General features: G+C 46.2%; 1 protein-coding gene across 2 annotated transcripts in view; it reads left to right on the top strand.

The window, feature by feature from the left end:
- Positions 1 to 13,167, top strand: part of NEDD9 (neural precursor cell expressed, developmentally down-regulated 9) — a 60,714-nt gene that overhangs the window by 18,196 nt on the left and 29,351 nt on the right. For both annotated transcript variants that reach the window (XM_077353201.1, XM_077353202.1), the window contains exon 2: positions 12,054 to 12,494. In XM_077353201.1, the coding sequence (XP_077209316.1) occupies positions 12,054 to 12,494 (441 nt within the window). The remainder of the gene's footprint in view (positions 1 to 12,053; positions 12,495 to 13,167) is intronic.

The raw sequence follows: 13,167 nt of genomic DNA, 5'->3' as shown, positions 1-13,167 counted from the left end.
GGTGGAAGAAACATGAACTATTTGCAATATGCAGCTGACAGCACGTTGACAGCAGAAAATTGTGAAGAGTTTATGCTTGGTGTAGTGGTTAAGAGCAGTGACTTCTAATCTGGAGAGCCAGGGTTGATTGCCCATGCCTCCACATGGAGCCAGCGGGGTGACCTTGGGCTAGTCGCAGTCCTGTTGGAGCTGTTCTCACAGACCAGTTCTGTCAGAGCTCACCTCCGTCACAGGATGTCTGTTGTGGGGAGAGGAAGGGAAGGTGATTGTAAGCTACTTGGGGACTCCTTTGGGCTGTGAAAAGCAGCATGTGAAATCCAGCTCTTGTCCCCAAGTTGCCTACAAAGGAAGTGCATACATAAAATCAGTTTCCTCCATGGTCAGCCTGCCTTCACCAAATCTATTCTGAGGGCTGATTCATCCCTGTAATGTAGGGAAGGCCATACTGTGGCTCTCCAGATGTCCATGGGCTACAATTCCCATGAGCCCCTGCCAGCAGGGACTCATAGGAATAATTGTCCATGGACATCAGGAGAGCCACATTTTGGCCACCCTTATTGTAATCTGTCAGAGTTTAGAAAATGAGTGTGAAACATCTGGAACTTAATTATCTTGCTGGATATATGCCTGCTAGACCTTGAAAGCCAGACTACTGTTGCCTGGGTAATCCGGGAAGCAAATTTGTGTCGCTATGCCAACAGACAAAATGCAAGTTAGTAAGGAATTCTATTTTTAAAAGAGAAGGGGGATACCTTAATGAATGTTAATTAAAAATACAATGAACTACTATCAACAAGAGTGCCTTTTGAATTGTATTTTGATTTTTGCTGCAGGAAACTGATCAGTTCATCCCTCCGTATTCAGAACTTGGTACATTGCTTAGCATACAGGAGATGGCTGGATGGAATGGTGAACTGAGACGCTGGCTTGAGCCAAAATTTTTCCACCCTCCGTTGCCTCCAGACAATTTGGCCGTGCTGGAGCTCCCTCTGACTGGCAGCCCCTGCCCTGGAGATGCACAGGAATGAAGTGGCAGGGTATCCTGCTCTCAGCACCTTCTCATGGCTGCTGCCAAGGTTTTGGAAGCCTTCATTTTTTATTGGCATTAAAAGCACATCTTCCAGTATTTTGGAGGGGGAAAGAACGCTGTGCTGCCAAAATAAAATGCACTGTTGGGATAATATTTTTGGCTGGTGGGGTCTCGAAAGGACACCCACCCCCTTCTCCCTTCACCAAACAATATCAAGATCTAGTTCTTATAACACAGTTTTGCACTTGGTAAAAAGAGCTCTTTTTATTGTAGACAGGGGCACAGCTGGGGGTGGAGGGCACTGGCCTTCCTGGAGCACTGATTTGGCGTAGTTCAGAAACTAGGACTGGGGACACCTTTCACTTAAAGTTTTACCATGCTTTTTAAAAGGAAAGGAGTTGGTTTTATGCTCTGCTTTTCACTACCCAAAGAAATCTGAAAGCTTCCTCCCCACACAACAGGCACCCTATGAGGTAGGTGGGGCTTAGAGAACTCCTAGAGCAGCGGTCCCCAAACTTTCTGAGGTTGGGGACCGGCAGGGCATCGGGGCGCGGCCCGCGGGCCACGCCCACGCATCGGCCCTCGCCCGCATGGGCGCGGCCGACCCCGGTTCCCTCTCCCCGCCCTCCCACAGTAAGAAGCTTCCCGGGCCGCAAGCTTGCGGCCTGGGAAGTTTTTTACTGTGGGGGGGGGGCGGGGAGAGGGAGCCGCGGCCCGGCGCCATGGCCTTCGCGGGCCGCCACCGGGCCGCGGCCCGCAGGTTGGGGACCACTGTCCTAGAGGACTGTGACTGGCCCAAGGTCACCCAGCAGGCCTCATGTGTTTCAACGTGACTTACAATCACCTTTTCCTCCCCTCCTCACAACACCCTGTGAGGTAGGTGAGGCTGAAAGAGGTCTGAGAGAACTGTGACTGGCTCAAGGTCATGCAACAGGCCTCTTGTGTCTGAAAGCAACTTATAATCGCCTTCCCATAAGAACATGTCTTTTTAAAAGAAGAAGAGTTGGTTTTATGCTCTGCTTTTCATTGCCCAAAGAATTCTCAAACAGTATGAGGTAGGTGGGGCTGAGAGAACTCTGAGTGGACTGTGACTGGACCAAGGTCACCCAGCAGGTTTCAGGTGTCTCAAAGTAGCTTACAATTGCCCACAGCAGACACCCTGTGACATAACTGGGGCTGAAAGAGCTCTGAGAGCACTGTGACTGGCCCAAGTATGCATGCAGAGATGTGGGAAACCCGGTTCTCCAGATTAGAGTCTGCTGCTCTTACACCACACTGGCTCTCAGTGGTAACTGGTCCCCTCCCCATCATAGAGTCTGAACTTCTCCCGTTTGACCTAACCAAGTAGGGCATAGTGTGGCATAGTGATTAGAACAGCCTTTTTCAACCTTATAAAATAATTTTTCAGATTTTGAGGAGCCCCGGAAGTGATGTCAGCTCCCCCCTCGCCACGCCCCTGGAAGTGACATCACTATGCCCATCCTTATTCCTCCTCCTTTTGCTCCCTCCCCTCAACTTTAATACTACCATGGAGACTCTGCCTTATGTAGGCTGGAAAGAAGAGTAGGAACTGAGAAGACAGCCCGGACCCCCCACCCCCAGCCCCCAAACCTCACCACTTCAGAGCTTTCACAGACCCTCTTCAGAACTGCAGTCCCCCAGGAGGTCCACGGACTCCTGGTTGGGAATCCCTGGATTAGAATGACAAACTGAGAGGCCACTTTCTACTTGCCCCTGTAGCTCTTATGGCTAAAGACATACTTGCATGGGCTGAAACTCTGTCAGGAGAGCACACAGAGATCATGTGCATACTTGAACAAAAATTGCAATAATTGTCTAGTAAGTTTTGGATCTCCTAATCCTGCTGTCTGTCTAAGGGGACTCACGTACGTAAGCCTCAATTCTCATGGAACCTCCTGCTTTCTGCGGATAGGTTTGTTACACTCAGTGCTTCAGAAGTTCCCTTCCTGGAGAAATACAATACAATAGGCACTTTATCCCAGGGTGGGGGGGGGGGTGGGGAAAGTTGAAAGAGAGGTTGACGTTGTAGAAAAACTGCAGCAAAGCTGGCTGCCAGCCTTCAAGACCGGAGATGTTCATTGTGGAGAAGCACAATAGAATAGGCCCTCTTTTATCTTGTACGCCAGCCCAGCTGTGTTCCTTACAGTTTCTTTTTCCTAGTTTTAGGACTCGTGCTTCTCTTTATGGCAACTAGTGCTCCCCCCCCCTCCTGGTCTTCCACAAGCTATGCAAAACTCGGCTATTCGGGAGGGCTTCCATTGCAGAAAATGGGTTTACGAACCTGCTTAGATGAAGGATTTAACGACTGTTGTCTATACTGCTGGGTACGCCACTTATTGTGTCACCTGAATACTTACGCTATGCTTCATTTCTTCCTGGTGGGCCCAGACTTCTTAGATCCTAAAGCATTGGTTAACGGAACGTTCCATTTTGGGGATTGTACTGCCTTGCTATGACCGTTTATGCACTGGAGGTTTCATGCCAGGCTGCAGGCTGGAGTTTTAGTTGTGGCAGGTTGCCCCACCTCTTCCTGTATTTGGCCTGGTGCACCTTATCCGCCCCTGATTTGTGTCCCTGCACAAGAGCTTGGGCAGTGAAGTTCCCAGTGCGTAAATGGTCTTTGTGTAATCCACCATGCGTACCTGTGAGGAGGGCAGATGCTAAACTTGAATAAATGACATAAGCTCCTCATCCACCATGTTTCAACTAGCAAGAGAGGAAGGAATGTTCACCTGTTCTTCACTCAAGTTGAGTTGCAGCCCCGCCTTTGTTATTGGGCTCAAGGGGAGAACAACCAGTGGCAAAGATGCCTTCCCCCAACTTCTTTGTTCAAAGATCTTCGGATCTCATCCCATATCTTCCTCCTTTCTCTGGAAGCCTTTCAGGGCATGGTTTCCAAAGACGAGGCCAATAAAATTCCTATGACCTGTATAGTTGTCTCTTTGGAATAACTAACTTTGCTTCTCTCGATCCAGTTGTGGACTGCTGTCAGGGCCCCAACTCTTGCTCGTTCAACTTCGCCTTCGGAGATATCACTAAACCTGTTCTGCCCGTTTCCGAGGCCTTTGGTACATCCATAAGGACCAGGAACGTGTTTGGGGCTTTTAAAGTGAAGGCTGAGATTCTCAGAATACTGACTTCTGTGCCTATAGCTGAAATGTTCTTCTTGGGGGGGTGTTCCCCAAGGTTGCTCCATAGCCCTTACTTTTGTGCCACCTTAAATTAACTTATTTATCCCCATTCAGATAGGTTCAGGTGGGTAGCTGCAGCGGTCTGAAGTAGCAGAACAAAACTGGAGTCTAGTGGCAGACGGATGTTCAATGTGCAAGCTTTCGTGTCCATGCACACTTCTTCAGACAATGACACGGAAACCAGAAGACCACGGGCATAAGGGGAGAGTAAATTAGCAGTGAATTAGTAAACAGCATCATCAGAATCTTCAAGGAATCTGTCGCATAATGAGGATGCTAACCAGTTTATTGCCATTCAGGTCATTATGCTTGGCTGTAAAAGCAAGGGATACAGAGAAAGAGCAATAAAACTGGCTTCTTGCCAATTAAAAGGAGGGGGAAAACCCTGTCAAATGACAGCCCCTTGCTTAAGCTTTTGTTGTTCAAGGATGCTTACATCATTCTTTTTGTTTAATTTCTCCCTCCCTCTCCTCTCCTTCTCCTTTTTCCTGTCCTTGCCTAAACATTTTTTTTTGGGGGGGGGGTTAGAGGGAGAGAGTGACTGGTGTGTAGTATGAAGTCTCTTGTAATGGGAAGCAAGCAGGAATTTCTCCTTTGCTCAGAGAAGGTGATAGTTTCCTTGGTAGCTGTAATAATAAACTCTTTTGCCTGCGTAGGTGGCAGTAAGTGTAAAAAAGGAGTTAATCATTCCGGTTTATGGTTCCGTGTAAACAAGCCTACGTGCTTAAGGACATTCTCCCCCCTCCCCCATCCTCCTCTTGTGGTGGCAAGAGAGACTGATTCAGGGACAAAAATTGGAAAGCCGTTTTGTTATTGGCTATTGTCTGGTGGTGCATATGTGTGTATGGGGGGGGGGGGATGATCTAGACTAGGAGTTCTAGGAGGAGGGGGCTTCAGGCCGGATGGAGTAAGCTGAGTACTCCTCCCCGACGCTTTGGGTTAAGATCTCTTGGTGTTTGCTCCAAGGCTGCACGCATCTACCACCGTCTTGTTAACCACGTCATTCTCTTTGTTGACTTTATGAGGCAGGACGGATCCTCCCAGCTTTTCCACCCTGGCTTCAGTTCGACCTCTTTCCCCTTTGTCAATTTAAAGCTGTCGGTTCCTACGCAGCCTGAAAGCGTCTTTCATCTCTTGCCTTGAGTGTGAAAAATGGACAGGCCTGAAGAAAGTCAACTTTTGAGCTCCTCGTGATGGTTTTTCCTTGCGATGATTCCCACCCCTCCGGCCACCCAAGCTAAGCTAATTTTTAGGCTTGGATATTTTAGTGACTTTGACATTTGAATCTACCCTACGCCACAACAAACTGTAGGTCTGTCTGCATCACTTTTGCAGCCTTTCTCAACCTTTTTACCACTGAGAACCCCCTGAAACAATCTTCAGGCTTCAAAAAACTTCAGAAGTGGTGTGATTGTGCAGAGTATGGTTGGGAAGCACAGCTGTGTACATGCCCACCCAGGCCCCTCCCCTTCCCACCCCTCCAGGCCCGTCATTGGCCATTTTAGGAGGGGTGGGTCCTATCAACTGATAAATGTTTTAACATTTTTTTTAATATATTAAATTAGTACATTCCCACCCATTCAGGAAACCCTTCCAGCTGTCAAGAAACCTTAGGATTTCACAAAACCCTGTTTGAGGAAGCCTGCTCTAGTGACTGGAGTTGGCCTCTGGTTCTTAGAGGAAGGTTATTCCCAGATCCTCTGAACAGAGATGCCAGCAACTGATGCAGAGGTTTTCTGTAGGCTACCATTGACCTACAGCCCAATTTCAAGTATATGATGATGATTTCTGGAAAGGTAGGACAATACCACCACTGCTCCAGCTTCCCCTGTCTTTTCTCGACAGTTAATATCCAGAAATCACTCTATAACACTGATTTTAAAAGAGCAATTCCTTAAGTTAAAAGCCTGTGTAAACCACAATGTTTTGGCCTAGCACCCAAAGTAAAGTAACATAAGCAACCAGGTGAGTGTCAACGGAAAAGGTAATTCCAGAAGGAAGGAATAGCCCTGTCAGGTCACTGCCCACCTCCCCTCTGAAAGCAGGACAGATCCTAATTGGGGGGGGGGGTGGACAATGTAGGAAGAAGAGGTCCCTCTAGTACTTCAACCTTAAGCCATTTAGAGCCTCAAAGGTAATAAATAACTAGCAGTTTTAATGGTGCCCGGAAGCAAATGAGCAACCACAGCAGATCTTCCAATGCTTGCATGATATGGTCCTATACCCAGATGCTGACCATCATTTGACTGCCTCATTTTGGATCAACTGAAATTTCCATGTCATTTTCAAAGGTAGTCATGCTCAGAGTGCATTGTGGTAATGTAAGCGTTCTATAATCAGAGTTGGGATCACAGTGGCTAGATCCCACTTTTCAAGGAATGGATGTAGCTGGCAGAAGATACAGTATGTCACCAACTCTGGTTGGGAAATTTTTCTGGGTAGAAGTGTTCGGGTAAATGCACACTTCTTGAGGCAGTGAATTCATAGAGAATCTGAAGAACTACGCATTGCCCACCCAAGCTTATAAGAATTAAACTTTGTTGGTCTTAAAGGACTCAACTTTATTCTTCAAAGCCTTGATAAAAGAAGCCACAGAACAGCCCATCATAGCCTTCCAATCAAGCTCTTGATGGGACGGAGGAGGGAAAGCCCTTTTGTTAGCTTTGGTAAGGCCCTCCAAATTATTGCTGACCTTCTGTCGCTCTTAATTTTTTTCCTCCTCCTGTCTTCAATGCATTTGTTCCAATTAAATGTTGACAGTGGGATGGTTCTGCTTGCCTGGTCAAACGTAATATCTGTCTCCCATCCACCCAGCTGTGAAACAGGGACCTGGTACATTGGGCTGGACAAGGTCAAAGTCGATTTAATATGGCACTTATTGGTTGTCTTACCGCCCCATAAAACTTAGGCTATGGAAACTGGTGTGATTGATTCACATCTGGCCCAAGAAGGAGAAAACAGAGTGCTGGAAAGGAAACAGGCTATGTTTTCTAACAAAATGAAACTGATTGTTACCTTTCAGTTTTCCATCAAATACTAGTTTTGGGCTTGGGAGGTCAGTTTGTTCTAGAGCAGCAAATGTATATACTCAAATCTGACCGCCTCCTAATGTGAAAATTCCAGTGGTTAGGGAGACATTGAAAGTTCTCTGACGTAGAGGTGTAATTTTATTGTGGGCTGGCTTTGTTGATTCCCAGGACAAGTGAGCTAACCATGGAAGTCCTCAGAAGAAACTGAGTGGGGAAAATCCATTTGCTTCTCCCTTCAGATCCTGTTGTGAAGGAAGAGTTTGTGGCACTGTGATAGAATTTGGGTATTATAGGTAGGAGCTCATAAAACCTCCTAGTTTTAACATTCCAGATGAATAATCTAGGACCAGGGAGGGGCTTATCTTTAAGGGAATGCCAGTGTGGTATAGTACAATCCTGAAACATTTCTCCAGGAGTAAGCCCTGTTGAATAGACCTGAGTAGATTCTGAGTTGACTGCCTACCTCCAGGTTTCTAATTCCAAATCTTAATAACTTTTACCCTCAAGTTCTCACTTTTTAGAGCAGTGGTCATTGTTGGATGAAGGGTCCTGATCATTACAGAGCTATCCAAATATGGGGTGTGGCCTTTGACTGTGTGGAGTTCACTACCTGAGGACACAGTGATGGCCATGGGGATAGACAGCTTTAAGACAGTTTCATGGAGGGTAGATCTATCAGTGGCAACTAGCTATGGTGACTGAAGTCCAGAGGCAGTCAACCTTTGAATCCTAACACTGGGAGGCAACATCAGGGGAAGGCCTCAGCCTCTCTGACCGGTTGATGGCTCTCCAGAGTCACTGGTTGGCTACTGCGTGAGATGGGATGTTGGACTAGGTGGACCACTGGTCCAATCCAGCAGGGCTTTTGTGATGTCCTTATTCTAGTCCAGCACACTCTAGCCTGGGCTTGTGCGATTCGGCTGCTTTGGCGGCCGTTCCCTCTGGGCGCAGCCAGCCGAAGCGGCCAAATCGCACAAGCCTACTCTAGCCTCTACACCACCCTGGCTCTAGACAGAACCAGTTACTTTTCAAATAACCTTTTTTTTTAAGGCCATGAATCTCTAATACAGTGAAGTAAATTAGGCAGTTGGGGCGGGGGGGGGAGAGATTGGAGTTTCGTAATCTTCTGTCAACATTGTATGGTGTTTGCCTGTTAATTAAAATGCTTCTGCCCCAATTTTCTTCTGCGCTGTGGGCGTCAAAGCCGCTTATGCAACTGGGGGAATAAATTACCATTTAGAATGGAGGTGGGAAGAAACCGGCCTGTTATCTCAAACATGACTGGGTCCTTAGTAAACGAAATGTCTCAGCCCTGAACTTCCAGGCTGGGTTTTCCGTAATGCTGCAGAGCGGCCCTACAACCCCTCTACCCTAGCAAAGTGTCAGGCGGAAGTTCTGAAAACCTGGAACAGTCCCTACATTTGCTTAAAGGACAAACTTCCATAATAATTAGGAGCAAAGCCATAAGTTGTTGAAAGGCATCACAGAAGCCACAAATGTTCAGCTCAAGAACATGGCTGTCCGCGCATGTGCCTTATGTCTGTGTTCTAATGCGTCATTGGCATTTCCTCTTCATTTTCAACAGTTTACCATTCATCTCGAACCCTTCTCTGGCCTGTAGCGGATAAAAAAGTTAATGGCTATCCATGTGCTTTGCTCTACTGACCTGAGCCAAGAAATGAAGTGTTCTAGGCCTTTGTGAAGGTTTCCAAGAATGACAGCCTATACAGATTGTCTGCTTTCCTCTGAATGCCTTGTTTGGCTCATACCCTTAGTACTGAATGTGCCAGACAGTCATGTATATAGAAACAGAAAAGAGGCAGGCAAAAGTGTGCTTTGTCTGTGAATGGAGACAGCATATTTTTAGATAGGTATGGGAAAGTTTAGGCTATAAAATTATATAATGGGAATAAGAGCCAAGGAGATCTGTCATGGATACAAAGGAGGGTTCCCAGATGGCCTTTTCTCTCTAGCTGGGAGCAAATTTGGAGGGGGTAGAACAACATTGCAATGTCACTTCTGGTTGTACCTGGGAGTGACATCATGAAGAATTCTCCTGTCTCTTGGGTAAAAACCATAGATTTCGAGAGCTGTGTGACATCACTTCTAGGTACAACCAGAAGTGATGATGCAATGTCATTCTGCCCCCCATTTTTGCTCCCACTTGAGTGAAGAAAGGGGCCAGGAGATCCAGTAAGCCTAATACATAGTGAGGCCTAATACTCATGGTACCCATTAAATCTGTGGGTTCAGCAAAGCACAGTCACTCAGCTCCAAACAACCAGTAACTGTATTGGAACAAGAAAACACTGAACTCCCATAACCAGAACTGTTGAAGTTATATACATTTTCAAACCTCCCGCCAAGGCACACCATTGGCTATTATTGGAGGTCCATGATTGGTCCATAAAGTCTGTCAATGGTTGTCTCAAACCTCAGGACCAGCGAATCCCTAGCAAGAGTTCAGGATCCCACAACTCCCAAACTCAAGGCCTTCTAGCATAGGGGGCCACAAGTGTACTGCTTCTTCCTGCACTGCTGTAACATAAAAAGCAAAAGACAACATGGGAAAAACTCCATGCCAAGGTTCTTTAGGGTTGACAGTGGCATTGGAAACAACCACAGAGAGAACTTCTCCTTTGTGGTTGGTACTTCTCTTGTTATTGAAGTAATATGTGAAGGAGAGTTGCTGTTGAGATTGCTTCCACCCGCCTTTAGATTTGGGTTTCCCAGGTAGACCATAACATGTTTCACCTTTATATTGGAGGCAAATATATTTTAAGGTGGTTCTTCATAGCCATAAGGTGCAACCCACAAGATTTTGCAGCAGAAAGCCCGATACTGAGGCACATTGTTTAAGCCAACCTTTCTCAACTCTTTTACCTTTGAGAAACCCCTGAAACATTCTTCAGGCTTCAAGAAACCCCAGAAGTGGTGCCATCATGCAGAATATGGTTGGGAAGCAAAATTACGTACACCTCACCCAGGGGCCCTCCCCTTCCCGTGCCCTCCAGGCCATGGAGTAGGCCAGGTCGACATGACCATATGTGGTCATATCACCCAATAATGTTTAACCAATTTTAAAAATGTATTAAAAATTAACTCCCATCCATTCGGGAAACCCTTCCAGGACCGTCAAGAAACCTCAGAGTTTCACAAAACCTGGGTTGAGAAAGCCTGGTTTAAGCAGCGGTCAGGCAGATTTCTAGGTTTTAACCTTCTTGAGAAATGCTACACTGAGCTTGGTGGGTATGTATTAGGAGGGGGAAAGAGAGGTGTTTCATATTCTGTCATCAGAGTTTTATATGACTAATCAGACCCTGTTGATGTCACTCATTTGGAATGCAATGTCGATTCTTGAAAGTGCATTTAATAAACTTTTGTCTTGCTCATCCTCGCAGAAATCCAGCAAAGTAGGGTTGTTCAGAATTCCCATCATTTAGAACAGGAACTAAGGCTGAGAAAAGGGATTTGCTCAAGGCGATGCAGTGAGTTAATGACTGGATTAGGATTTAAGCCTAGAACACCATCCACCCTTTCCTGTCATCAGAGAAATTATAAATCTTGTGAAATATTGAAGAGGCTTTCCAAATGCATAAATTAGAATTTTGCAACCCATTCTTTTGATCCCTATTTATTTTAAAATTAGACACGCTTTCTATGCCTGATGACTGCCAGTGAAAATTTCATGGGAGAAAATGTGCCAAAGAAAAGACAACTTTCTAATTCCCAATCCTCAAGAAACATGAAGCGATCTCCAGGCTAAACATGTACACCAGGCTTTCCCAGACAGGGCTTTGTGAAACCCTGGGGTTTCATGATGGCCCTGGAAGGGCTTTCTGAATAGGGGGAGAGTTAATTTTTTGAAATTTATTGGGTGATATGACCATATGGTCATGTCGACCTGTCCATCCCCTCGCAAAATGGCCAATGATGGGCCTGGAGGAGGTGGGTGAGCACACAGCTATACTTCCCAACCATATTCTGCACAATGCCACCACTTCTGGAGATTTTCAAAGCCTGAAGATTGTTTCAGGGTTTTTTCAGCAGTAAAGAAATTCTGAAAGTCTTCTATCTTAACTGTGTAGACAGAAAATCTCTTCGCATTTGAACTCTGTTTCAAAGCATGGAGCATTGCACGAAGAATCCCATAATTCTGCATCCCTATAACATATTTCAGCCTCTTGTGGCGCAGAGTGGTAAGGCAGCAGACATGCAGTCTGAAAGCTTTGCCCATGAGGCTGGGGGTTCAATCCCAGCAGCCGGCTCAAGGTTGACTCAGCCTTCCATCCTTCCGAGGTCGGTAAAATGAGTACTCAGCTTGCTGGGGGGTAAACGGTAATGACTGGGGAAGGCACTGGCAAACCACCCCGTATTGAGTCTGCCATGAAAAATGCTGGAGGACGTCACCCCAAGGGTCAGACATGACTCGGTGCTTGCACAGGGGATACCTTTACCTTATAACATATTTACCTTATAACATATTTAGATGGGTCTGTTTTTACAACGAGGACTTGTGGAATAGTTGCTTCAGGCAGCAGATTCCACACAAGGTGTCATTTTGCACCATCCAGTCTTAATATTTCAATGCTGAAAGAATTAATAAGAGGGTAGAAGGTGTCCTTTTGAGGGCCAGGGCGCTTCAAACCCACAAATGTCGATTTATATGTCGTATTCATATAATGAGTGCCTTCTATGGGATGTTGTTGTTCTTGTTTACTTTAAAGAAACCAAGCGTATCCTCTCTCTCAAGTTCCCTCTGTCTTTCTGTTGTCTCCCCAGAATCTTATGGCCAGAGCCCTCTACGATAACGTCCCAGAATGCGCAGAAGAGCTGGCCTTCCGCAAAGGTGACATTTTGACGGTGATAGAACAGAACACTGAAGGACTGGAAGGGTGGTGGCTCTGCTCCCTACATGGAAGGCAAGGCATTGTCCCTGGCAACCGGGTGAAACTTCTGATAGGTCCTGTGCAGGAGAGTCCTTCTAACCAAGAAATGCCAAGTGCAGGCTCAGTACCTCAGCCCTTTAACCACCAGAAGGTCTACCAAGTACCAAGTGCACACGCTTCTCCTCGTGACCCTGTCTACCAAGTACCGCCTTCGTACGTGAACCAGGGAATCTACCAGATACCAACCGGTCACAGCCTTCCTGGGCAAGATGTGTACCAAGTGCCTCCATCTGGGTCAAGAAGTGGAATTGACGGCTCTCCTTTAAGCAACAAGGTGAGTCCCATTTACCCTTAAGCATCTTTTCCAGAACTTATTTGCTTGACCCGTAGAACTGTGGGAATGAGGAATTAGTTGAACTTGCATGAGATGGGTGTTAGGCAATGTGAAAAGGATGAAGAGTCCTCTAGCTTCCTTTTTAAATATGCATCTGTGTCTCTTCAAGTGAGCTAATAGGCATGTTATTTGTTATTCCATACTGATACCCACCTTTTCTTAGGGATACAAAGCAGCTTTACATCCACAATATTCAAAAGACACAATTTGCAAAGACAGATGCAAACAGGCCCTTGAGTCACTTCTCCATAAGATGATGGGTGTCGCAGTCCGATGCTGCTTCTAGCAATGTATTTTTTTTGGGGGGGGGGGTTTACAGGCTGTGAGCCAGAGGTGTGAGCATATGGAGAAAATCCAGGCTTAAAACGCCTGTTGAAAAGGGGTCAAAGAGATGTTTAGCCCCAAGTCACATATAGCTGGCTATTCCCAGTTTTCTTCCTTTGCTCCCAAATGACAAGAGATTCCAAATGCACCATCAGACCTTTAATTAAGGGTCCCGCATTTCATGCCATGGGACAGGACAAGAAGAATCCCGTCAGTTTAGATAGGTTCTAAAAATAAAGGGCTCATCCAGCTTCTGAATGGATGTTAGTAGAGTAACAAGCTTAAATTG

Source organism: Paroedura picta, chromosome 9 (assembly GCF_049243985.1).
Source record: "Paroedura picta isolate Pp20150507F chromosome 9, Ppicta_v3.0, whole genome shotgun sequence".
NCBI lineage: Eukaryota > Metazoa > Chordata > Lepidosauria > Squamata > Gekkonidae > Paroedura > Paroedura picta.
The sequence above is the reverse complement of the archived record's forward strand: the minus strand, read 5'-3'. Positions and strand labels throughout refer to the sequence as shown.